A 26,703-nucleotide genomic window follows, 5' to 3' on the forward strand; every position below is an offset into this window, starting at 1 on the left:
CCGTCGGTCCGGTTTTGCGGTGGGGAAACTGTGGCGAAGCATGGGCGGGTGATGGGGGTCACGGGGGTGGGGCGAATTTTGCCTGCGGGGGCCTATGGCGGCCGGTCCGCGGCACGGTGGCGGGTGCCCGCGGCGGTGATGCCGTCGGTGAGGTTGCCGGCCACAATAGAGGGGGAGAAGTGGCGCCCTGCGACCGTGAGAGTGTGGTGGAGCTTCTGGCATAGCTTAATTGGACAGAGGATTGCTAGAGAGTGAGAGGGAAACTCACCGGAGCGATGAAGGGAGCACGGCGACGCTAGCTCGAACGGCTCGGGGAAGAGGGAAGTGGGGTGGCCGGAGCTGTGTGGCGAAGACGGGGCTCGGGCGGGTCCTTTTATAGGCACTCGGGGGAGGGAGGGGGATGGAGGAGACGGCAAGCATCGGCGAGCTCGCCATGATGGCGGGAATGGCGCTAACGCCGATGCGATGGCTCGGGCAGGCGGGGGGTTGAGGGGACGGCTCAAGCACAGTGGTGGGGTTGTCGCGGAGGCTGGGCGAGCATTAATGGTGAGGCGATGAGGCGAGGGGGCGCTCGACGGCGGATGCGCCGATGAGGGATGGGCGAAGGGGATGAAACTGACAAGTGGGCCCTGGCTGCCAGCGAGAGGAAGCGGCGCGAGAGGGAGGGGGATGAGGCGCTGACGAGCGGGGCCCGGGTGTCAGCGGAAGGGAGCCGCGCGCGGAGCTGGGCCGCCTGGGCCGGGGAGAGAGGAGGGGAACGCGAGCGCGTGGGGTTGGGCCAGAATTCCCAGCCGAGGGAGGGGGGGTTTCCTTTTTCTTTTCTTTTTCTAATTCTAATTCCTTTCTTCTCCTTTTTCTATTTTTGTTTCTTTTTCTTTGGAGACCAAAAATATTTTCTAAGTGATCTTGGGTGAGAAATATAGTCTAGGTGAGGTGCTCTAATTATTTCAAGTGTATGCACATGAGAAGGGGTTCTAAGGGTAGGGTTAAGGGAGAAGGGTAAAATAAGGCGGGGGAAATAGGAGGTTAGGGTTTCAAACCTTAGGTGGGATTTTGGGATGTTACAATCACGTAACCCAGTAGGCGTCTCCCGTTCGAAAGAGATACGATGTAGATATGTAGATATTTGCATATTTACAAATGTATTTGTTTCGAATTGTCCACGTATTTTGGAGAGCCCACGGTTGCGTAGATGGTGTTAGTTTTCATGCTCTACTGCGGTCCGAGACAGGGTTTCGGCATCACCTCCTTGTTGTTCTTCGGACAGTACACTCTCCCTGCCATGACGTGTATCTGGAGAACAGTAGGGAGGTGCTGCCGAAATTCTGTCTCGAATCGGAGTAGAGCATGAAAACTAATCCCATCTACGCAACCGCGGGTGTGATTAGGACGTATCCTCACCTATTAGAAGGTAGGAACGTAGTGTACATGCATTACATGTTTATTATATATTTTATAGGATGGAGGATCGTGAGTGGATATACACGGGCCACATAGGAAGGAATGATGTCACCCCTGAATAGATTAGAAAGACTGATGCTTTCATGGAACGGGCATTTGACGAAGCTGCTAAAGGAGTGCGTCTAGTCCCATGTCCGTGCAGCAAATGTGCCAACAAGAAAAAAGAAAAAGAAGGCCATGGCAGAACATATTTGGAAGAATGGATTTATGCCAGACTATACTCGGTTGGTCTTCCATGGTGAAGCATGCCATACGAGAGAGGAGGAGGTGAGACAACACGTCGAAGATTACAATGTTCATGCTAGGGTAGCGGACATGTTGAACGACTATCACGAGGCATAGTTCATCGAAGAACGTACGGATGACGAGCCAGAGGCGACAGTAAAGGCGTTCTATGACATGTTTGACGCGACACAGAAACCCCTTCATGGCAAGACAAAGGTTTCTCAACTGGATGACATTGCACGTATAATGACGTTCAAGTCACGATACAGCATGAGTTGAGATGACTTTGTTGGTTTGTTGACAGTTATTGGTCGCCTGCTTTCGTATGATCACATTCTGCCAAAGTGCATGTACGAGGCATAGAAACTCCTTCATTTCTAAATACACATTTTTATATGTGCTTATTTGCTTACTCTCAATTGCAGGTTATTGAACAAAGATGGTGGGCGGTGGGACAAGGACAGGGAGGGGGACAAGGATGGGGAGGAGGAGGCGCAATAGGACGATGTTGTACAACAGCAGGTGGAGCAGCAGGCCGCTATCGATGCGGTGCAGCAGGACGATGATGACGCTCAGCTTGACGCCTTAGGTTCTGGCGCCTCAGGTTCGAGGAACGTCTACTTGCAAGGTCCCATGAGTCTCCCTCAACGACCCATACTTCGTGACAGGTGCCCGCTAATTCAACCTGATGGGGAAAGGTATGTAACTTTAGATGTTGTTGTAGCTTTTTCATATCATATGTTCAAATTCATAATAGAAACTAATACGTTTTCATAATCACTTGGATAGGTCTTGCAAGGGTGTGGAAAATGCAAGGGTCACAGCCGCAACCTTAATGGCATCCTCGGCCTTCTGTGCAGGGAACACTTCACTAGACTTGTTGAGTATGCCGGAGTGACGGGCCCAGTCTACACCTTTGACAACTACGTCGTCGCCCCTGATGGCAATGCAGTAGATCGGGATCACAGGAAATTCAATAACAAGGTGGAGCGGGTGAAGCAAGAGTAGTCGATAAGTCTTTCACGCACTATATTGTTTAATACATCGCATTTGTTGCACATTCTTGGAATAATGTATGGATACATCGTCTTTGTATGCAGGATTTATTTAGATGCGAGGCTGGATACGAGGCCATGGTGGATGTGGTGACTACCACGAGTTGTAAGAAGCTTGTCGTGGACATGGACTATGAAATGCGCATCTAGGCCATCATCACTTACCACGGCTCCATCCTTGGGGAGAAGGTGAGCAAGCAGGACACCCGAACCATGCCGTTGATTCGGGACCAGTACTTGCAGGTAAATACAAAACTTTAATATTGTCGGGTACCGTAATTAGGGGTACCCCCAATGCTCCTTAATCTGGCTGGAAAACATCTTCAGAACAAGCCATACACGACTGATAAAGCGCGGTTCAACTCAGGGCCACGTCTGCCGAGGGACGCGACTTCATCCGAGCCTAGCCTCGTGCGGGAACAGTAGTCCCGGATGGATTCACGCCTCGCCCGAGGGTCCCCTTAGCCAGCAGACGCACCCTCGGCTCGCCCGAAGCCCAGCTTAGGCAAACTTTGTCGTGCAGCGACCTTAGCCAAATCGCCTTACCAGCCAACCGTATCGCATGCGCATTTAATGCGGGGATCGCCTGACACCTTATCCTAACACGCGTGCCTCAGTCGGCAAGGTCGAAGTGACCGCAGTCACTTTGCCCCTTTACTGACCGATCTGACAGGAAAACAGCGCTGTCCGCCCCGCTCCGGCTACTGTGCCAACCACCAGGGTAAAACTGAGTCACGATCTCCCACGAGTTCGGCCTCGGGCACAACAGGGAGCTCCGCCTCGCACAACCTCAGGCCTCGACTCAGCCTCGGCCTCGGGAGGAGTCACAACCTCGCCCGAGCCCAGCCTCGGCCTCAGGAACAGTCTCCGCCTCGCCCGACCTGGGCCTCGGACCGACTACGCTACAGGGGATACATCATTACTCTACTCCTAGCTAGCTACCTCAGGCTATGAAGGAACAAGACCGGTGTCCCATCTAAGGTTACTCCGGTAACAGGTAATGATGGTTCCCCGCGTGCGCCCATGACGTCGGTTGCTCTCAAACCCCCTACGGAAGCAAGACAACGTCAGCAGGATCCATGCCGCACCGACAGTTGTGCTTCTACAGGGCTCAAGGCACTTTTCTGACGGTCACGCTAGCTCGTGTACAGGGCTCAAGGCGCTTCTCCGCCAGCCATGATAGCACATAGCTACACCCCCTTGTACAGCTGGGCATCTCCTTGTATCTATAAAAGGGGATGTCCAGGGCCTTCCTAAGGCACGTCGTAGATAGACGTTGCAACACTGACAACGTTGGACGTCGAGGACAGGTGGGGCAGACGAGACAGGCAGCACGCAGAGACTCTGTGTCTCTCTCTCTCGCTCTCGCCCTCGCTCCCTCACGACGCTTGTACCTACTACGAGCACCCCGGTGCGAGATAACATAAGCCTCATTTCCCTCTTGTGTTCCATCTTGCATCAACCCATCTGGGCAGGGACACGCAACAACAAATTTACTAGTCGGTTGACGGTCCTCGCGGGTCTGAAACACCGACAGTTGGTGCACCAGGTAGGGGCTCGCTGCGTGTTAAGGAACACTTTCCCGTTGAGTTCCAGATGGGTAGCCTCCAGCAGCCTCTTCAGCCAGGGACGCTGCTCCGCTTCGGGAGTCTCGAGTTCCTATACCTTGACGGTAGCTACGACATGGTACTCCTCCCCCCGCAGCGCGACAACAACAACGGTCGTTGGCTCGCCCGGCAGCGGCGAACTCGACGACAGCTTCCTACCATGGCAGAAGAGGAACACCCGGGTTTGCCCCGCCACCCTCCTCGCCGAAGGAGGAGGAGACGGGGCAACCGTGGCCATGCAGGAGGCGGCACCTCGTCAGCTGTCGGGCCAGAGCGAGTCGACGACGCCGGCACCCCTGTGGGGGGCCATGTCGGGTGTTGTCCTCGCACCTGAGACAACGACGGGTGTCGCTTCCCCGCAACGCACCAATCCCGAGCGGACTGATGACGCCAGCACCCTCGTAAAGGACTTGCTAGGCGTTAGCCTCATACCTGAGATAACGGTGCAGTTTGTCCCTGACACGACTTCGTCACCGTCCATCGACCAAGAGGTACCGTCCGCTTTCCACCCTGTCCCTTTTAGATTCATCTTCGATCCACCAAGCGACCCCGCTTCGGTGAGCGCTTCCGCAAGGGCATCCCTGACCTTCCAGGGTATCCTATGCGGTCATCTTGGGACTGACTGACGGCCGTCTCAACCTCCGGACCTCGGGTTCCGAGGAAGACGACGACTCCGACTTCGGTTGGGATTTCTCCGGACTCAGTGATCCCAGTGCCATGCGAGACTTCATGTCTGCATGTGACTACTGCCTCTCCGGCTGCTCTGACGATGGCCATAGCCTCGGCGACGAGGGTTGCGACCCAAGCCGTGAGTGTTTCCACATCGATCAGGGGGGTCACGGCGAGGACAACCACCTCGGCATGCCGCAAGATGACAACGCCCCTGTGCCTGCGTCTCGCGTTGACATCCCATGGGAGCTAGCTGTGGTCTCAGTCCCTGCGGGGGTCAGGACACACAGCTCTAGCAATTCCACGAGATGTAGGCCAAGCTCGACGAAGAAGCAAGGTGGCTTGTGCAGCTCTGACAAAACATCGAGTACGAGTGGGCAGGCCGAGCACTTGCCGGAGGAGCGCCTCATCGGGCCCAAGACGTCCAGTGTCGTATCGTTGACGACGCTAGGGCAGGGCTGCCCCCGGCCTTCAGCGGGGTCGGCCAGAATCTAGCTGCAGCGGCGATGCTACTCCAAGCAATGCAGGAGCCATCCACCACCGAGGGGCGGCGTATCCAGGGTGAACTCAAGGGTCTCCTGGAAAACGCAGCGGTCTGACGGGCCGAGAGCTCTAACTCCCGAAGGCAAGGGTGTCCCTCGAAGCATCGCGCAACATCCTCCCGACTCATGCGGGAGGCCTCGGTCCGCACCGGGCACACGCGAGACGGGACGCCTGTAGCCCCGGATCGCCTCGGCGACGAGCACCACGACCGCGACCGTCGAGCCCGCCTCGAAGAGAAGGTGCGCTGAGGCTACCACCCCAGGCGCGGAGGATGCTACGACAGTGAGGAGGACCGGAGCCCCTCGCCCGAACCGCCGGGTCCGAGGGTCTTCAGCTAGGCCATACGACAGGCGTCGTTCCCAGCCCGGTTCCGAGCCCCGACTACCATCACTAAGTACTCAGGGGAGACAAGGCCAGAGTTGTGGCTTGCGGATTACCGACTGGCATGCCAGTTGGGAGGGACGAATGACGACAACCTCATCATCTGCAACCTCCCCCTTTTCCTCTCTGACGCTGCCCGGGCATGGCTGGAGGATCTGCCTCCTGCGCAGATCTCCGACTGGGACGACCTGGTCAAGGCCTTCGCGGGAAACTTCCAAGGTACGTACGTGCGCCCTGGGAACTCATGGGATCTCCGAAGCTGCCGCCAGCAGTCAGGGGAATCCCTGCGAGAGTACATCCGACGGTTTTCAAAGCAGCGCACCGAGCTGCCCAACATCACCGACTCGAACGTCATCGGGGCATTCCTCGCCGGCACCATGTGTCGGGACCTGGTGAGCAAACTGGGGCACAAGACTCCCACCAACGCGAGCGAATTGATGGACATCGCCACCAAGTTTGCCTCTGGTCAGGAGGCGGTCGAAGCCATCTTCCGGAAGGACAAGCAGCCTCAAGGAAGACAGAAGGAAGACGCCCCCGAGGCGTCCGTCCAGCGTGGCTCGAAAAAGAAGGCCAAGAAGAAGGCGCAAGCAAAGCGCGATGCCATTGACGCGGATCTCGTCGCTGCTACCGAGCACAGGAATCCTCGGAAGCCTCCCAGAGGAGTCAACACGTTTGACAAGATGCTCAAGGAGTCGTGCCCCTATCACAGGGGTCCCATCAAGCACACCCTTGAGAAGTGCGACATGCTCCCGCGTTACTTCATCAAGGCGGGACCTCGGTAGAAGGTGGCAAGGACCAAGGCAACAACAAGAAGGGGGGCGACAAGGATGAGGAGCTCCCGGAGGTCCGCGACTGCTCCATGATCTACGACGGACAGGTGGCAAACGCCTCGGCTCGGCACCGCAAGCAGGAGCGCCGGGAGGTTTGCTCGGTGAAGGTAGCGGCGCCGGTCTACCTAGACTGGTCCGACAAGCCCATCACCTTCGACCAAGGCGACCACCCCGACTATGTGCCGAGCCCAGGAAGGTACCCGCTCGTCGTCGACCCCATCATTGGCAACGCTAGGCTCACCAAGGTCCTCATGGACGGAGGCAGCAGCCTCAATATCATCTACGCCGAGACCCTAGGGCTCTTGGGATAGATCTGTCTACGATCCGGGCCGGTGCAGCACCCTTTCACAAGATCGTCCCCTGTAAGCGCGTCTTGCCCCTTGAGCAACTTGATTTGCCCGTTTGCTTCGGAACTCCCTCCAACTTCCATAGGGAAACCCTCATGTTCGAGGTGGTCCAGTTCCGAGGAACCTATCATGCGGTGCTGGGGAGACTGTGCTACGCCAAGTTCATGGCCGTCCCCAACTACACGTACCTCAAGCTCAAGATGTCGGGCCCCAACAGAATCATCACCGTCGGATCCACGTACCGCCACACTTACGAGTGCGACATGGAATGCGTGGAGTACGCTGAGGCCATCGCCAAATCCGAGGCCCTCATCGCCGACCTGGAATGCCTCTCCTAGGAGGCGCCAGATGTGAAGCGCCACACCCTACAACTTTGAACCAGCCGAGGCGGTTAAATCCGTCTCTCTCGACCCTAGCAACGACACCGACAAGCAAGTCAGGATCGGCTCTGAGCTTGTCGGCGTTTCGAACCCCGGGGGTCCCTGGACCGACGAGTAAATTGTCGTCGCGTGCCCCAGCCCAGATGGGTCGGCGCGAGACGGAGCGCGAAGGGGGGAAGAAGCCGGAGGGAGGCAGGCGTGAGAGGTGAAATCCCGCGGCCTTCGTGTTTGTCCCGCGCCCAGGTCGGGTGCGCTTGCAGTAGGGGGTTACAAGCGTCCACGTGGGATGGAGCGAGCGGCCTCACGCGAGCGCCGTCTCGTCCTTCTCCGCGCGGCCAACCCTCTGTAAGACGGCCCTGGACCTTCCCTTTATAGGCGTAAGGAAAGGATCCATGTGTACAATGGGGGTGTAGCAGTGTGCTAACGTGTCTAGCAGAGGAGAGCTAGTGCCCTAAGTACATGCCATCGTGGCAGCCGGAGAGGTTTTGGCACTCGGTTCGTGTGATGTCGTGGCCGTCGGAGGAGCACCGGAGCCTGGCGGAAGGATAGCTGTCAGGGCTGTCGAGTCCTTGCTGACGTCCTCTTGCTTCCGTAAGGGGGCTGAGAGCCGCCGTCGTCATAGGGCATGCGGGGAGCCATCATTACTTGTTTTGGCGGAGCGAGCCAGATGGGACGCCGGTCTTGTTTCCCGTAGCCTGAGTCAGCTTAGGGTAGGGTAATGATGGCGCCTCATGTGACGTGGTCGGTCCGAGCCCTGGGTTGGGCGAGGTGGAGGCTCCTCCGAGGTCGAGGTCGAGTCTGTCTTCCAAGGCCGAGGTCGAGTCCGAGCCCCTGGGTCGGGCGAGGCGGAGACCGTCGGCTGAGGCCAGGGCTGAGTCCGAGCCCTGGGGTCGGGCGAAGCGGAGTTCGTCGTCTTCCGGGGCTGAGTCCGAGCCCTGGGGTCGGGCGAAGCGGAGTTCGTCGTCTTCCGGGGCTGAGCCCGAGTCCGATCCCTGGGGTCGGGCGAAGCGAAGTTCGTCGTCTTTTGGGGCTGAGCCCGAGTCCGAGCCCTGGGGTCGGGCGAAGCAGAGTTCATCGTCTTCCGGGGCTGAGCCCGAGTCCGAGCCCTAGGGTCGGGCGAAGCGGAGTTCATCGTCTTCTGGGGCTGAGCCCGAGTCCGAGCCCTGGGGTCCGGCGAAGCGGAGTTTCCTATGGCGCCTGAGGCCGGGCTTGGCTGCTGTCAGCCTCACTCTATCGAGCGGCACAACAGTCGGAGCGGCGCAGGCGGCGATGTCCTCTTGTCAGACCGGTCAGTGGAGCGGCGAAGTGACTACGGTCACTTCGGCTCTGTCGACTGGAGGGCGCGCGTCAGGATAAAGGTGTCAGGCCACCTTTGCATTAAATGCCCTTGCGATTCGGTCGGTTGGCGTGGTGACTTGGCCAAGGTTGCTTCTTGGCGAAGACTGGGCCTCGGGTGAGCCGAAGGTGTGCCCGTTGCTGGAGGGGGTCCTCGGGCGAGACGTAGATCCTCCGGGGTCAGCTACCCTTGCCCGAGGCTGGGCTCAGGCGAGGCGTGATCGCGTCCCTCGAATGGACCGATCCTTGACTTAGTCGCACCCATCAGACCTTTGCAGCTTTGTGCTGATGGGGGTTACCAGCTAAGATTTAGGAGCCTTGAGGGTACCCCTAATTATGGTCCCCGACAGTAGCCCCCGAGCCTCGAAGGGAGTGTTAATACTCGCTTGGAGGCTTTTGTCGCACTTTTTTGCAAGGGGACCAACCTTTCTCGGTTGCGTTTTGTTCCGGTGGGTGCGCGCGAGCGCACCCGCCGGGTGTAGCCCCCGAGGCCTCGGAGGAGTGGTTTGACTCCTTCGAGGTCTTAATGCATTTCGCAACGTTTCAGCCGGACTGGTTGTTCCCTCATGCGAGCTGGCCGTAGCCCGGGTGCATGGTCGAGTCCCAAGTTCTCGGGCTGGTATGTTGACGCTGTCAACGGTTTGGCCAGAGCCGGGTTTGCGAGAGCAGCCCCCGAGCCTCCGCACAGGGCGAGAGGACGGTCAAGGACAGACTCGACTTTTTTACATACGCCCCTACGTCGCCTTTCCGCAAGGAGGAGGGGGGAAAGCGCCATGTTGCCCTTGGAGGGTGCCGAACATGGTGTCTCCAGCGAGCTGCTGACGGGTAATCCGAGTGGACGCCCGTGCCCATTTGTTAGGGGTCGGCTAGAGGCCCGGAGGCGCGCTCCAAAAGTACCTGCGGGTGATCTGCTGGACCCGGTCCCCTTTTGACGGGGTCCGAGGGCTCGATGCCTCCCTCTGATGGGATTCCGTTACAAGATCGTTCCCGCTGGTCTCGAAAATGTCCTAGGGTACCTCGGGAGCGTAGCCCGAGCCTTGGTTATGTATCGAACGTACCCAGGGTCATCCCTCGCTCTGTGTCTGAGGCGGCTGTGAACCCTTCGTGGGCCAGCCTACGAACCCCTGATCAGTAGTGTGCGCGGAGCCCGAGTGGCCTGAGGCGGCCGTTGAACCCTTCTAAGGGGCCGGCCTTCGAACCTCTGACCAGTAGTGGGCGCGGAGCCCAAGCGCTCTGAGGCAGCTGTTGAACCCCTCCGAGGGGCCAGCCTTTGAACCTCTGATCAGTAGGGAGGCTCGGGGCCTGTTTCCTTCGCGGAGAAGGATCCCTTTCGGGGTATCCCCCTTTCCCGGTCCCTGTTGTAAGAGAGAGAAAGAGGAAAAAGGAAAGAATACGAAATCGAGATGACGTGGCGCACCTTTTTGACGCGGTCATTATGGCGAAGGTGAAGCGTCGCTCGCTTCTCCTGCCAAAGGTGCCGCCTGTCCCGCCGCGGAGTTAATGCGACGGGGCGAGTGGTTCGCGGGGCAGCCGTTGCGCGTGCGCGAGCCATTCGAGGAACGGAACACGGGCGCGCCGTCTTCACGCCGTGGGAGAGGGTTCCCTTGTTGTCTCTGGATGGGACGTAAGCTTGGCTGACGACGCGACTACTGCTTCCGCCCGCCTGCCACCGCCATTACTGCCGGCCCATTTTTGGCCGCATTGACCGTCGCGCCTGGCTGGCACTGTTGGGTCATACGCAGGGTTGCCTCGAGTCGCGGTACTGGTTCCGTAGTCGAGGAGGCGCGATAGTGGCGCGAGTGGTGGTGCTTCTACAGGGCTCAAGGCACTTCTCCGACGGCCACGCTAGCTCGTGTACAGGGCTCAAGGCGCTTCTCCGCCAGCCACGATAGCACATAGCTACACCCCCTTGTACAGCTGGGCATCTCCTTGTATCTATAAAAGGGGATGTCCAGGGCCTTCCTAAGGCACGTCGTTGACAGACGTTGCAACACTGACAACGTTGGACGTCGAGGACAGACGGGGCAGACGAGACAGGCAGCACGCAGAGACTCTCTCTCTCTCTCGCTCTCGCCCTCGCTCCCTCACGACGCTTGTAACCCCTACTACGAGCACCCCGGTGCAAGATAACATAAGCCTCATTTCCCTCTTGTGTTCCATCTTGCATCAACCCATCTGGCAGGGACACGCAGCAACAAATTTACTAGTCGGTTAACGGTCCTCGCGGGTCCGAAACGCCAACAAATATTGATATTAAATACGGTTAATTTTATCTTCTGATATGTCGTGTACTTGATTTTTTGTAGATGGTTCCTTATTGGTGCGCCACACATCCTTATTGTTGGGAGCAGATGGTGCAAAGGTGGTGCTCGTCTGAGTGGGAGGAGGCGCACAACGCTAGCTAGGAACAATGTTTGATGATACAAGGTCCCTCCCACTACCAAGGCAGTCGCAGCCTCGGCAAATACACATAAGCATGGGTACGCACTCTCTTTAAATTAGTCTAACTTTCGATTAGGCATGATTTCTAACCATCTCGTTGGTTTTCTCGCAGTCGGCGTCACATGGTGGCCAGCCTTGCTCCATCTTCTCGGCGTATGATATGGCCCATAAGGGTAAGGCGACGTCCGACATCACCTACAACTCGGAGGACGGGCCCGAGGCGTATAGTAACCCCACCGTCTACAACCGCCTCAGTGAGTACACTGCCATAGTACAACAAGTTCATGCCAAATTACGATCCGAGGACCGAGGACATCGACGGAGATGTTCTCATGAGGGTCAGAGGAGGCAAGATGCATGTGCAGTACTGGATTGTCGACGAGGCAATCGACTTGTCCTCCACCCCACCCTATCTCAGGTGCGAGCAAGGAGCACGAGCGCGAGCCCAGCCATACGATCTCGGCAGGACAATTCACAGCATCGTATCCAGGAACTCCAGGTTAGTGCTTCTGTAACTCGTCATTCATTGAGTTATATACCTTCTCTTTGCATTATTATAACATTAGGGTAAAAAATTACAGGCCTAGCTAGAAGAGAGGAGGGAACAAATGGAGATGGAGGTGAGTATGAGGGCGGAGCGTGCGGCTCGCTTGGTGGATCAGTAGAGGATGGCGAAGATGTTCCAGTACATGCAGAGCCTTGGCGTCGCACAGGGTTTTGCTCCACCACCTCTATTATTCCCTCCAGCTGACCTTGCTCAGTTTCATACTCCTGTGAGTATCAAAATTTTAGTCCTGCATGATATATATTCATCTGATCTCACAAATGTAATCTCTTCTCTATGTAGGGACAATCTGCGACATCAAACAACCCTCATGGATTGTCCAGCCCATCGTCGAACCAATCCAGCTGCCCACCTCGCTGATGTTCTTCTAAACTTAGTTGTGAGACATATTTATGGCATATATTGGATGTTTGTGGACTCATTTATGTGATTACTTGTTAGTGTTGTGAACTATTTTGTGATGCTTGTGACTTTGTGGTCTTTGTGAAGAAACATGTGATATTTGTGAGCTATGTCGCGTGTTTGATGTATGTGATGATTTTGTGAGCTCTGTGATGTATATGTGATGATTATGTGATATATGTTTTGTTTGTTTAGATGGAATAGTAAAAACAAATAAAAAGGGGTTTTGGTCACTTTGTCGAGTGTTACACTCGGCAAAAGGCTCTTTGCCGAGTGTCGTGACCATAGCACTCGGCAAAGAAGGCACACCTGAGAACCGATAAAGCTTCTTTGTCGAGTGCCTTCTAGAGCACTCGACAAATGGCCTGTCAAAGGGGCCCACTGGTGCTCCTTTTGTCGAGCGCTGGGAGTCTTTGCCGAGTGCCTCTTGAAGCACTCGACAAAGAGATTGGCAAAGGAGCCCACGGGGCCTTTTTTGCCGAGTACTAGACCAGCAGGCACTCGACAAAGAGGGAGCCTTTGTCGAGTATCAAGGAGAACACTCGACAAAGGCTTCGTCACCGTCACTTAGCGTCGTGATGGCGACTTTTCTTTGCCGAGTACCTGGTGGCACTCTCCCGACAAAAAGTACTCGGCGAAGAAGCCATTGCCAATATACAGCTCGTCGAGACTTCTTTGTCGAGAGTCACACTCGGCAAAGAGTTTGCCAAGTGTTTTCCAATCTCGGCAAAGCAGGTTGTTCCAGTAGTGCAAGCAGTCATGCCCCATGTGTGCGTGCCTGACGACCCACGACGCTAAGGTTGGCCATCTACAAAGTTTATGTACACAATAGATCATATATTGTTTAGGATTTTTAATATCAAAAGTTGTGTTGCATTTAACATGAAACTCTTCTCAGATATTATACTATAGTGTATCTTAGATAGATATGAGTGGTAATAGATCATGATTCAAATATTTTTTTTCATAATAAGTCAGGATCTTTAATAGATTTTAGTTCAAAAATAAATAGGAATAGAACCCGATTCTAATCAGATTTGATACTTAAAATTTTTCTGTACAAAATTTAGAGCCCGTTACCACCTATAATCTTAGACGTCGCAAAGTTGTATTATTTGTACATGCCCTGAGAGACATGGCGGGCTGAGGACGGTCCATCGGACCATGGGCCTTTTGTTTTATACCTAAGTTGCTAAAAATTACCATACATTTTTATGCCACACTTGCCTAAGATAATTAAGGTTAGACGCTCAAATCCAGCGCCACAGTTTATCATGTCTAAGAGAATTTTGCTATACTTTTACAAGTTAATGACGAGTGAGAGTGAGACCTACGTAGCAGGAGAAAAATCTTGCCACAACTATTATTTTAAACCAAACACATATCTAACTTTAAATTACCATACATTTTTATGTCACACTTGTCTAAGATAATTAAGGTTAAGCGCTTAAATTCAACGCCACAGTTTGTCATGTCTAAGAGAAGTTTATCATAGTTTTAAAAGTCATTGACGAATGAAACCTACGTAGTAGGAGAAAAATGTTGCCACAACTATGATTTTAAAACAAACATATATCTAACTTTACCTAGCCTTACTCATGACAAATCTTGACAAGTGAGGCAATAAACCAAAGAAGTCGGTTATGAATGGTGAGTTGGCGAAGGAAGGTGAAGCAGCGTCTCCCCTCCCGGTCGCCAGTCGCGTCGACCCCGAGTCCCGACCGGTGCGCGCGCAGGCGCACAGCCAGGACACGACCGAGCACGGAGCAACGTCGCCCTCCCCCAGTAGCGCAGCCCGGCCACGCCCTCATCGCCCATCCTGCCGGGCCGCGTCGCCGACTCGCCGCCAATTACCATTCGCCTCTGCAGACCCGACACGGCGCGCGGCTCCTCGCCGATTTGTTCCCGGCGGCTCATCAGAAAGGTGGGGTCTCTAGTTCCGAGATCACTGGAGCACTCTCTCGGTTTTAATCCGTAATCGTGCTGCTTGGCGCCGATTTCTCATCTCCGCAGGCTGTCTCCTTGGGGGGATCGATTACTCGCGTGGCTCGCAGTTCGCACGATACTCGGGGGTTCTGACTTGGTTCTAAACAGCATCTGCATCTTCTCGACCCCCCAGGCTTTGGATCTGGCCTTCGTCTCAGTTCAGCGAGCCGCGAAGAACAGCCTTGATTTGGTGCCCCAAGTGATGTAGTGTGAGAGGCTAACTTCTTGAGAGCGCGATGAGCAGCCAGGGATTCGGTGCGGGGAGCCCCAAGTCCTTCCGCTACCCCAGAGGCGGCGACTTCGATCTCGAGTCCGGGTCCCCACGCAAGGGCCGCAAGCCCAAGAACCCTCACCTCGAGACCTCGATCGTCATGAGGATCCGCTACTTCTACGAGGCGCACCCCGTGGCCGTCGCCCTCATCCTCCTCTCCTTCGGGCTCAGCGTGCTCATCCTCCTCTCCGTGTACGAGACCCGGTTCAGGACGATGAGGAGCGTCAGTGCGTGGTCCAGTGACGGTGGGGATTATCCATTGCCAATGCTCCGGAACCTTGTCATGGTGGCTGGGCATTCGATCTATACGAGCTCAAGATGCGGGGAGACCGAGAGTGAGAATTCCTGGTTCTTGGAGCCGTACCAGAAGCACGCTGGACAGGCGGCCACCTTCCTGGCTCACATCAAGGAGGGGGTGGGGATCGCGGCGAGGGATGAGGGGGCACTCCTGTTGTTCAGCGGCGGGGAGACGAGGAGAGATGCTGGCCCGAGGAGTGAGGCACAGAGCTACTGGGCTATTGCCGAGTCGAAAGGATGGTTCGGTGAGTTTTCGGCAACTTCATTATTTCTTGGTTGATGTACTTTAGTAAGATTTGTGTCATCGTGAGTCTCTGTTGCTCTAGTCGAAGTTAGGATAGGTCGTGCAGTTACTTATGACTGCTAAATGCTACCCATCAGCTGCTCTAGTAAAATGCAAAACAAACAAGCTTGTCTTTGGGGCTATGTATTCATAGGATAGTGATTTAGAATTGAGAGTGGGTGATTCAAAATTTCAAATAGTCACTTGTGGTTCTTCATTTATTCTCAATTCAAAAATCATATTATGTTTCTGTAAGGCACTACCGATAGGCAAGCCCTAAAATGCTGGTTTCTGGTTATGTCAAAATATATACTTCAATGCACATTTCCATCTCTGCATGCTCAAACAAGTTAATGTTCCTGATGGTTAATATTTTTTAGCTTTCTCACTGTCATCACTCATCAGTGTGGTAGTTAAACCTTATTCATGCTTGCAGCTACATCTTGATGTTCTTTCATTTTCTATAACACTGAATGATTTCCCAGTTGTCCACTTGTCCTTGACAGTCTTCTAACCGATTGTGTGGACATGCACAGGAAATGATGAGGGTGTAAGAAGCCGAGCACTCACCGAGGAGCATGCACGAGATAGTTTTGAAAACCTCCTATTTAGTGTGTGCCGTTTCAGAGAGCTAACTGGAAGATACCCACAGAACATAACTGTAAGCTTTGCTTCTTTTGAAAACTTTGAATCAACTGTTTACTTGTTCATACCAGTATAACAATGGATGTAGATCTTCTGAACTTTGAATCCAAGCTCTTCGAGTTCTGGTTATCGCCATTCCCTAATCGGCACACTTGAACGTCTGTTCCTTAGGTTGTTAGCTACGATTTCAAGGAGGAACGTTTTGCACAACTGCACAGAACCGCACTCGGATTCCCGGAAGGAAGGTTCTTCTTCTCAGGTACACCAGCTACGCCTTCTGCAAGGGAGGCTGCTCTGAAAGGCGAAGCAGCTGTCCGAGCTCAGTTCCTTGAAGACCCGTATGGATGTCTAGGATCTCTTCATGTAAAGAGGCTGAAGCGGGACCCGTTCCACCGAACCATTCCATACCCTGCCGGTTGCCCAGAGCTGAAGGGTCTGTTCTCCTATTGTGGCCCGGTGCCTTACTCTGGGCACCTCCCTTGGACTGAGTAGTAGTGTAATGTACATCAGCCTTGGATGGAGCTCCCCACTGCCACTTCACGATGTCCAGCAGCCTTGCACTGACCTTGTTCTGAATTGAGGGAGAGTATATGTTACACTATCAACATATGGATTTTTAACCTTTTTGTTTCTTCTCGATGACTTGGCTACTGTCTTTACTCACAATTCAAACTTGTGATTTTATTTTTACACGTACTCCGCCTTATTCTGTGGTGCAATGCAAACAGTGAAGAACTTCCCCTTTGCAGCCGAAGTTAATGAACCTTCCCTGTCAGCAGAACCCGAACAGAATCTGTAGTCTGTGATATCCTGCTGTTCTTCTAATACTGGTCCCTCTGCTTTTCCAGTTTCTCAGCGCAGTTAAATTCACTCGGTTAGCTAGAATCTTGAGCACTTCCAAGTTCCAATCTATTGCACCAAAGTTATCTCCAGTAACATATCGCTTTTTCTTTTACATAATATATTTTACACTTTGTGGGAGTCGTCTTCATTTCTGGAAGTTGACACCTCTCTTTCCCCTCTCAGAGTAGGGGGGCTTGTTTGGGTTTGAGGCTTGTGTAGTGAGGCACAGGCATTTCATCATCGGCGGCCGATTATTGGACGGCTGGGTCTGAGATTGATGCGTGGGTCTGGGCCGTAGTGTGTGGACTGAGTTAATTCTTTTGTCTTGGAAAGCGAGGAAACAAGGCGAGCCAAAAAAAATGGCCCAGTGAAATTATTCAGATTTGAGAGGAAACAGAGCTTTCTTCACGCAGAGGATTAGCCAGGTCTGCAGACATGAAAACAAAAAATTGCATGGCTACGGCCTTAGAGAACATCTCCACGCACGAGTTTTTTAAAATAACTCCTTGTTTTGATAATTTATTAAAAAATACCCTCAATGGTTTGGTGAAAGAGGTTCTTAAAAATTAAAAAAAACATTAAATAACTCCTTATTAAAATTTCCCTCAAGGGTGGGAGCTGGACGGTGGTCATGGTAGTAGGCTAACGGTAGCTGAACGCCGGAGCTGGACCGCCACTAGCCAGTCGGGCCCAGCAGAAACAGCCCATGAAGTTCTTTGGCCACGGGTTCAGTTCAGCTTTTGATGCATACTTTTTTCCAGTTTTAACTAAATCCTTTTTTGCTATTCGTTTCCAAGTGTTGGTCAAATTGGCAGCAAATAGTTAGGACAGCAGGTGATACGTCGAGACCAGTCAGCACTTGACTTGAGGCTCTCTCACAAGTCGCAACACAAGCCACGGCGGCAGGGACTACTGGGCAAGGCAAGTATCAGAATCTGTGATGTACCTGTAGCTTTTTGAGGTTTCCGGTGTCTGGGAAGCCTTGCGTTAACTGCACGCACGGTTTAGCACCATACAAGTGACGGCTACAAATCGGTAGGTGCAGAAAAACTCCCATTCCAGAACCTCCGAGATCCGAAAGTTCATTTTAGCCTCTCGAGAGAACAGAAGAAAGCCTGATTGGATGGTCACACACGACACGAGCACGCAGACTCCCGCGAGGAGACGATGCGGGCAAACTAATCGGACGGCATATGGATATGGGCCGCCTGTTCGGGACTCCAGAAAATGTTGCTCCCCAGCGCAGCGCCCATGTCGACGAATCGCATTGCATTGCTACCCGGTCAAATATGGTCAGGAAATGTCGTAACAGATTACTTGCATTGCCATTGTGTCTCTAATATATTACAGATTAATAATAACAATTATATATCAAAATTGATCTGATACGAACCGTCTCTGCTGCACCTTTCCACTGATTGGCTGGCTTAATAAAAACTTGGACCCTGCTATGTCAATAGCCTGACTTAATGAACTGGCAAGGGTCATACTCAATTACTCATAGCTAAACCAAGGCCGCTACATCACATGATGTACATAAGAAACTCAAAAACCTTGACACGGGGAGGGTATATCGGAGCGTCACGACCCTTTTCTTGATAGATGCTACCGCAGCAGCCCTCCAGACTGGAGATGACGGGCCGACAAAAATCAGAAGTGCTATCCCACGACGAAGATCAGCTAGCCGTTAATTTGGGGGAAGATTTGTGATATCTTCATGAAAACATCCATGACCTAAAGGCAGAGAAAATCGTATTAGAAAGCTAAGCAGGGTGTCACTCCCATCTATGTTCATAAACTTGCTGCAGACATCAAGAGGATCCAGAAATACCTCCTTGTCATTTTGGTATTTTACAATGTTAAGAGGGTTCTGCGAGCACTGCATCAAGATGGCACCATGTCAGAAGACTCAAATGTCAGAAAGCTAAGCAGTAATAGATGAGTTTATACATGGTCTTACGTCCATGATGGCTGTCTGTATTTTTGGATTCTGGAATGCAACAGCTACATCTGGGTTTGCCATTATTTTCGATACTACTTCCTCAGGAGTCATGCCAACTTGCGCTGTACAAGCAATCATACAGTTTAGGAGTTCATATCTCATTTAAGCAAGACTGCTTCGATGGATAACTAATGACACAAATTTGCACTAAACAGTTCTTTGATAATAAACAATAAAAAATGACACCACAAAAGCACAGATTCTTAAATAATTAGCATAAGAAAGTAAGGTATGTATTATAAAAACATCAGATTCTCAATATGTTAGCTTGTGTCAGCCTCACATCATAGGAATATATTTGAAGCAAAGAATGACAACAATTACCTTACCAATGAACCGCAGGCAGGAACAGAAGTATTGCAAAGCACAGACAATTTTGCAGAATTAATGTCTTCCAAACAAAACCCAAGTTATACACTCCCTCCAATCTAAATTATAAAACGTTTTGACTTTTGGATACATTGCTTCCGCTATGGATCTAGACATAGTGTATATCTAAGTACATACCAAAAACCATGTATCTAAAAAACACAAAACATCTTATAATTTGGAATGGAGTAGAAATCATTTAATTCACTCACCAAACTGCTGCCGCACTTCTGGACTGCTAAGGTCGAAGTTCTTAAGGTGATCAAGCATGCGGTTATCCCATTGATCAGGAGTTGCGCCCATGTTATTTCTGTTAATAAGCAGCAGCATCATTATGAAAACCAGGGAAGATTTTTGCGCTAAAAAAGTTAGTGTTAAGCATTCAGGTACCTATACTTGTTAGCTCAATTGCATACAGTTCCAGTTGTCATGATAAATTGAGAACCAGTAGGTCCATGAGACCATGAGTCTAGGTGTAAGTTCTATGCTAAGACCACATCAGTTAGAATTGCCCAGAGGAAACTTGGGGTCATCTTAAATTCTTCTACCGTCCCATGGCATCATCATTCAAGATTTATATGGTATGTACAAATGATAGGCTTTATCAATAATCAAACTATTGATGCCACGGTTCATCTTAAGTCTAGAATGATAAGTTAAAATACAACATTGCAATATCCAAGTTAAATGTAAAGTTAAAATAAAAAGGGTGAGAAATCAAAACAGCGAGCCAATGATATACAAAAGCAGGGTGGAAAATTGATGTATTACTTACAGCATATCCTGTAGTTGTTGGCGGTACATTGGATTCTGCAGCATCCCTAGAAAAATAATATTAGCACCAATCATTATTTAAAATGGAAAAGAAACTCTGGATATGAAGTATTAATTATCTAAATATGTGATCACTGATCAGGATTTGTGGACGTACACTTGAATGAATTTGGGTTCCGCATCTCTTCAGGCAAGTAGCTGCAACAAGTGAAGAAATCAGCAATCCTTTCAGTTTACTTGGAACAAAAGGAGAGTTCCTGTTTCTTTTTTTCTAAAACGTGCAGGACAACTGTGCATCAATTATATTAAGAAGATAGAAAAAATGGTCGAATATAGACCAGAATCCGGAGTTCCTGTTTCTTAATATTCTTTCACAAGAATTAGTAACTTCAGAATTACTAAAATTGACTTTGCAGCCTGTCCATTACATGGGAGACATTACCGCAAGAGAGATTGCTGCCTCATTCCAAACACATAAAAGGCAAGAATTGCAGCACTGAAAAGACGCAACGCAACTGCCTCCAGAAAAAAGTGACATTTGGACATCCAGATGGTCTCCAAAACACAACTTTAACTAGTACTTCTTACTACAGGAAGTTTGTAATGTATTGAAAATACATTTGGGGGAAATCTACTTACAACAACAACAACAAAGCCTTTTTGTCCCAAGCACGTTGGGGTAGGCTAGAGATGAAACCCCGTATGAAAACCTCAGAGCTCAACCCCAAAGAACAGAAAAGGGAAACAAAGGCAAAGGAGAACCGAAAACAACGAAACGGGGAAACACATAAAAGAGATAAAACCCACAAGGACCAGCAAGATCTAAAATGGACACAAGAAAAGGTCAAACGATTAAGGAGGAAAAGCGAAACTATCAATCAGGGTTCTGGCACGTGAATTGCACACTTCCACCCCTTCCTATCTGCGGCGAGCTCTTTATCAATATTCCACTCCTTCAGGTCTCTCTTCACAGCCTCTGTCCACGTCAAAGTTGGTCGACCTCTACCTCTCTTCACATTTTCGGGACGCCTAATTATTCCGATATGCACTGGTGCCTCTTCAGGTCTTCGTTGGATATGTCCAAACCATCTCAAGCGATGTTGCATAAGCTTCTCCTCAATTGGCGCCACTCCTACTCTCTCTCGTATATCATCATTCCGGACTCGATCTCTCCTTGTGTGGCCACATATCCAGCGCAACATACGCATCTCTGCCACACTTAGTTGTTGGACATGTCGTCTTTTAGTGGGCCAACATTCTGCTCCATACAACATAGCCGGCCGGATTGCTGTCCTGTAGAATTTGCCTTTTAGTTTGCGTGGCACCCGGTGGTCGCATAAGACACCCGCAGCTTGTCGCCACTTCAACCATCCGGCTTTAATTCTATGACTGACATCCTCATCGATGTCTCCCTCCTTTTGAAGCATTGATCCTACTTATCGTTTCAAAAACTAACATAAAAAACAATTTACTATCAAACTTAAAAATAGTTGGCTTCAGACAATTCCATCATTTATCTGTCACTGGATGGAGTATTATGTATTCCCATTTTACTTGATCTATGGTTCTTTCATCCCTAACACATGACAGGTAAAGAATAGGTACACTGATAAATTTCTAGGTCATTCCATCTTTATGTTAAACCATGGAGTTCCTCAAAAGCAGAACTAATTTCATACAAAGTATAAAGCAAGAAACTGGCTGTTACTCTGCAGATGTCATGTTTCTCAAATTAGCAAAATTCAGGATTAAGTTATTGGTGTAGTAAATCAAAGGTGTTGTTTTTGGGCTGGTGCAGTGGTGAGAACTATCTCACTGAGTCACCATGTCACAGTTTCGAAGCAGCCTCTCCGCATTTGTGGGCGCAAGGCTATCCTTCCTCAGACCCCACTCATGTGGGAGCCTCCAGCACTGGTCTGCCCTTATTAATCACTTAATTATCCTCATCATTCAGAAAAAGAACACAAGAACATAACCTAAACACAGCACATGAGTATCACCAATGCGCAGAAGTGCTGACATCCTAACACTAACAAAGGCAGTGATCGGAATGTGGTTGAGCCAGGCTGGTTTCTTAGGTGTTTTACTGCTTTCAGACACAGCATTTCTATTATTGCACAAGCAATCAAACATACTGTGTAAAAAATGTGTGTATTGAAATTGGCAAGGCATGGATACTTGACATTCAGATGAATTAACTGACAGTCTTGGGAATCAAAAGCATTTCTGTTTTCAATAAAATAACTGCAAACATAGTGAAGTTAGGTGGCAAACTCACGGATACACCATCTTCTGCACAGCTGGATCTTCCATCATTTTCTCAATTGTCTCAACGGATAGCATAGATGCCGAGTTATCTATAATAGAATCAGTTGAAGAATCTATTTAGATCAACTAGGAAAACCAGATAAAAGGAACACTACCAAATGATTTTATAAGAAAGATACTAAAATACAAAAGGAGATCCACAGTGTGTGTGTGCTCAATTGCTTACTAGATTCAGTTGGCCCATGAGCAGCACCTTCGTTCAGCTTAAAAGATGCTCCATTTGTGGGAACCTTTGAGAATTACAGAAATTAAGATTAAATAAAAACTTAAAAAGTGTATTTTGCAGGAACCTTATTGCCCAGCTTTGTAACATAACTTACTTTTTCCTCAGTATCCTCCTTACTTTCAGTGTTTGTACTAATTGTGGGAACCTTTGAGAATTATAGAAATTAAAGTATTAAATAAATAGTGGATTTTGCAGGAAGCTTATTGCCCATCTTTGTAACATAACTTACTTGTTCCTCAGTATCCTCCTTACTTTCACTGTATGTACTATCATGTTTTACATCTACCGTCTCCGGTGAAGATTGGAGGTTCTTTTGCTGCAACTCTTCGGGAGAAACATCAACAAATGCTGCATACATTTAATTAGGGTTGTCAGAATGAGAAGCAGATGTCAAATATATGAAGCAAATGAAGTTCAACGTTAAGAGAAGCAGCATCACCAATGGGTAGAGTGTTTTCATTCATTAGTATAGATGCTCAACAACACTAACATAAAAATTGAACCTAAATGCAAATTCAAGGATACTTAAAGAAAGAAAGCTACGGGCACAAATGTCATACCAAACTTCTTTGAAGGTTTTGGCGTTTCAGTAACATCCACCTCTTTCGATGTTCCAGTGGCTTCCACTTCATTAGCTGAGACATCAACAGTTGACACATGCGGGGAAGTATCTTTCTTTGGTTCCAAGTACGGGTAAGTGCTTGGAGCAGTAGGAGATGCCTGTGGCGGCATGCTAAATGGGAAAGGCGAGTTGGAGCCAAATGAGTTTGGTGCTGACTGGGTCATCATTGACTTAAATGCTTGTTGCATGGCATATCTCTGCAACAGATTTAGCAACAAGTGAAAAAATGGGTAAGCAAATAGATCACACACAGCCAAATTCAAAGACACCACAAACTGTAAATGGCAACCACAAATGGGTACAAGGGTCAAACCTAGTGAGATACGAAGTGGGGTGTACAGCTTACGATTTTGATAGGTATTGCGGTAATAGTGATAGTATGGAAGTTAAAATATATACAGATGCAGAAGCTAAACTTATGATCAAACTACAAAAAAAACACCTAAACAGGACTACATACTATGCTTCAAATTACTAAAATAATAGTCCCTCTGATCATAAATAACACTTTGAGTGAAGTCGGGTCAAACTAAGGTAGAGTCTAGTGGTAGAGGCGTAGAGCTGTGTGATAATGTGCTTGTGTCTTTCGAGAGTGTACACAAGTGCTTTTTCCTCTCTGAACTTGTCTGTAAGGTGGTAATTCGGCACACTTCTGGTGCTTTCAATAGAGCAGTGAAAAAATGCCATCAGTTCCAAAATCAAGTTTTTTTTTGAAATTTTGACCATCAGTAGTTTTCAAAATATAAGTTAAGACTTAGGAAACATTTAAACAAATGTGTAAATATTTCTTGAAATGTACTTTCATAATATCATACTTATCATATATTACAACTATATTTTAATGGCCATCAACAATTTTCAAAATATTTAGTTAAGAAACATAAAAGTCAGGTATGTGTATTTTTTCTTGAAACATACTTTCATAATATCATACTCATTAGATATTATAGTCATATTCTATATTAAGAAACAAACTGGTCAAAAAAATAGATCAGATGCTAAAACCTCAGAAATGGACTGATAAAGTATTAGAGACAATGGAATACTAAGCAAGCATAGCACAGAAAGGCTAACCCAAAGAACTCTTGCAGATTCATGACCAACCATCAACAGACAGCCATAGGGAAATTATTAAGAGTAACCATGCGCTTGATGGGGATACATACCATTTGACAACATAAAAAACAGGGAATAGCTGTGAGCTCACCTTTAACATGGAAGAGACCTGACACATCAAACCAGCAAGTATTTGAGTTACAAGTGAACGATATACATAAAAGCATGGTATAGCATTAAAGACAATGGGATTCACACCGTGGTAAACGCCACAGACAATGCTACACCAACTCCAATCCAGAAAACAGGTGAACCACTGCAGAGATTATATGCTAAGTTATCGTGCAAAGGTAAATCTGATAACAGCATACACAGAGAAACAAGAGGGGAAACTCACATATATGATGATGTGGGTGGCATGGGAGGTAGTGTACCAGTTCCAGTAGACATATTCTCATTGCCAGTCGAAGATGACATGCTTGCAAAGCCTTTTGCTCTCAATCCCTCGAAAACTGATGTAATGAACGTTTTTACTTAGTTATATCAGAATAAAATAGACTACACGAATAGAAATGGGAACAAGCGACACCATTCTGAACTCTACTCATCAGCTGCTTTATTATAATCCTAAAAAGCAAACGGATAAGCTGTCCATTCCCTGTTCGGCTCTCAGCTACTGATTGTAATTTCGTCAGCTATACAATCAGTTCCACATACGGAGGCCGCAAGGATTGGGTCAATAGATAGATGAACAAAACTAAAGAATTATAACAATTCAGAGGAGGCATGGTCCTGTTCAACGCCTAGTGAAGCTGAGCAGCGCGCAATCAGGAAGCGAAAAGGCATCAGAAGAGGAAGGCTTATCCCCTCACCGTTTCCGGAGCCGCGAGGAGCCGCCGCCGCGGCAACGAAGAGCCTGGGCCTCATCGGCCCTTTCCTCGCGGCACCGCTGATGGACGCCGAAGACGGCGGCGGCACGGAAACGGGCAGCCCGCGGAAGCGGGCGGCGGAGGAGAGTAGCGGGAGCCGTGGGGACGCGGAGCAGGAGGAGGCGAGGATGAGGCTCTCCATGCCGTCGGGCCGGGCGCGCGTTGCTCGAGGCACTGAGGTCTCTGCCTCTCGCTTGCTCGCACTAGGGTTTTTGCTCGCGTGGCGCCGACGCCGCCGAGGTTCGGTATCCGACTCGTGGGAGGAGGCCAGTAGGGAGTAGAGACGGGGAGTTTTGGGATGGGATCATGGGATGACGATTGACGAATGACGACAAAACGCCCTCGTCTCTCGCTGTAGACTGTGGATGTGGGGCCCATATGATGTTTTTACTGTCACGGTGAAATAGGTATGTCAATGGAGAAAAAAATTACCACGAGGCATCGAGGCTCCTCCAATCTCCTTCGATTTTATGATTCCTAAACTAATTTTTGTAAACTTGTTCGGTTATTCCTGTCTCATGTGAATTGGATAGGATTATAAAAAATTATGAAAGATTTTAACCTGTTTAGAATTTAAACTCACTCAATCCACATGGATTGAGAGCCAAACGAACGAGCCCTATGGGGGACATTTATTCCCTATTCCCGTTTCTGCGAAGAGATAAATCCCCAACGAGAATCCGCGTTCCACCTTAAATTATAACTAGTTGAATGCCCGTGCGTTGCTACGGTTTCCATGTATTACATAGTTGTACCTTATTTGAATGGGATAATCATTTCATCGGTGATGGAATAGAGTTCAGAAAAAATGGATTTAAACATACACTCAGTTATTATCTGATCAAAGAACGAAGTAGAACTATAGTTAATCTGACGCTACTTGTGGGCATGCGACTCTACATCATGTTGGATCTTCCGTGGTGTTTTCCTTTTCTGCTTATACTTCGCATAAGAGTACCATAGGCCACCAAATGTGTTGATCACCAGTCCAGTAACATTCAGAGCATGTACTTCGACACCTCCCAACAGATCGAAACCGAGGGTCTGATGATGAAAAACATGATACATGATTTACTTATTAGTTTAGAGCTCAATTGTATCAAAGGGTTCTGATTAAAGGACAAACTGATCTTTCATAAGTCGGCAAACTTACCGTTGATCCGACACCCTTGAGAACTCCTACTATTGTTGTAGTCAGAGCAGAGTTCACAATTGTGCACCAAAACATAGTGAAATTGAGAACGATTCCCATCATCAGCGAGATAACGAGAACGACACCGAACATCAGAGAGGCTGCCTGTAGTTCAAGTGTCACCAGACAATGCAAGTTAGGATAGAGACATACAACAGATAATGACACAGAAACTTTAAGAGTACTATTGTGTTAATGAATAGCAGCGAAGTGTTAAACCATTTGCTTCAGAAACTCTAGAGAACTATCTTTGAGACAAGGGAACACACAGAGATTGCTAGCTTAAATGTGCTGGTAAAATTTTGATTATACTGCATTTGTATCACTGACCTTTGCAGATAATACTGTAAGAGAATGGGGGAATTCTCTTGTTGCTATAATGAGGAAAAACAGAAATGGAAGTGACAATATGCTGTTGTAAAACATCAAGTCCACTGAGGAAAGACCATCCTCGGCACCTGATTTCTCCACCAGAATCAAATACATAGTCTGCATAGTGCATACACATTCAGCTGTCAATTACAAAGATAAAGAACCTTGCCTAAAAAATCTCTCAAAAGTTATAGAATAAATTTGTAAGAACAAAGCACAAGGAGATAACACAACCTGGAAGAAGACTGATGTTAGAGCCATGTAGT

General features: G+C 49.4%; 2 protein-coding genes and 1 pseudogene across 4 annotated transcripts; 2 read left to right on the forward strand and 1 right to left on the reverse strand.

Moving 5' to 3' along the window:
• LOC109942904 (uncharacterized) overlaps positions 1-12,211 on the forward strand; it is a 34,535-nt pseudogene extending 22,324 nt beyond the window's left edge.
• A 1,656-nt stretch (positions 12,212-13,867) lies between these two features.
• LOC100384408 (OSJNBa0006B20.20-like protein) lies at positions 13,868-16,441 on the forward strand. Of its 2 annotated transcripts, XM_008664027.4 has the most exons (4): positions 13,868-14,166; positions 14,256-15,041; positions 15,616-15,740; positions 15,896-16,420. In XM_008664027.4, the coding sequence occupies exons 2-4, from the start codon at positions 14,465-14,467 to the stop codon at positions 16,214-16,216; spliced, it is 1,023 nt and encodes a 340-aa protein (XP_008662249.1). In that variant the 5' UTR covers positions 13,868-14,166; positions 14,256-14,464; the 3' UTR covers positions 16,217-16,420.
• Positions 16,442-17,868: 1,427 nt separating this feature from the next.
• On the reverse strand, positions 17,869-25,194 carry LOC100285102 (translocon Tic40). Of its 2 annotated transcripts, none has more exons than XM_008663814.4 (15): positions 24,817-25,194; positions 24,342-24,456; positions 24,203-24,260; positions 24,096-24,113; positions 22,827-23,085; positions 22,496-22,614; positions 22,361-22,411; positions 22,207-22,270; positions 21,991-22,069; positions 19,870-19,910; positions 19,714-19,759; positions 19,151-19,248; positions 18,518-18,631; positions 18,399-18,446; positions 17,869-18,301 (listed from the first exon to the last, which is right to left on the reverse strand). In XM_008663814.4, the coding sequence occupies exons 1-14, from the start codon at positions 25,013-25,015 to the stop codon at positions 18,427-18,429; spliced, it is 1,281 nt and encodes a 426-aa protein (XP_008662036.1). In that variant the 5' UTR covers positions 25,016-25,194; the 3' UTR covers positions 17,869-18,301; positions 18,399-18,426. The 2 variants fall into 2 exon arrangements, with proteins under 2 accessions (XP_008662036.1, NP_001151469.1); NM_001157997.1 differs by having other exon boundaries at positions 18,528-18,631; positions 24,817-25,164.
• Between the last annotated feature and the right edge of the window lie 1,509 nt (positions 25,195-26,703).

Source organism: Zea mays, chromosome 10 (genome assembly GCF_902167145.1).
Source record: "Zea mays cultivar B73 chromosome 10, Zm-B73-REFERENCE-NAM-5.0, whole genome shotgun sequence".
Taxonomy (NCBI): Eukaryota; Viridiplantae; Streptophyta; class Magnoliopsida; order Poales; family Poaceae; genus Zea; species Zea mays.

Excerpts from the sequence above, each read along its gene's own strand:
- LOC100384408 (XM_008664027.4), top strand. The coding sequence starts at position 14,465 with ATGAGCAGCCAGGGATTCGGTGCGGGGAGCCCCAAGTCCTTCCGCTAC. Across the intron at positions 15,042-15,615 it reads CGAGTCGAAAGGATGGTTCG|GAAATGATGAGGGTGTAAGA; the intron begins GTGAGTTTTCGG and ends GGACATGCACAG. Across the intron at positions 15,741-15,895 it reads GATACCCACAGAACATAACT|GTTGTTAGCTACGATTTCAA; the intron begins GTAAGCTTTGCT and ends TCTGTTCCTTAG.
- LOC100285102 (NM_001157997.1), bottom strand. The coding sequence starts at position 25,015 with ATGGAGAGCCTCATCCTCGCCTCCTCCTGCTCCGCGTCCCCACGGCTC. Across the intron at positions 19,911-21,990 it reads GTGCAGAAGATGGTGTATCC|CTACTTGCCTGAAGAGATGC; the intron begins GTGAGTTTGCCA and ends CACTTGTTGCAG. Across the intron at positions 18,632-19,150 it reads AGAAGTGCGGCAGCAGTTTG|CGCAAGTTGGCATGACTCCT; the intron begins GTGAGTGAATTA and ends TTGCTTGTACAG.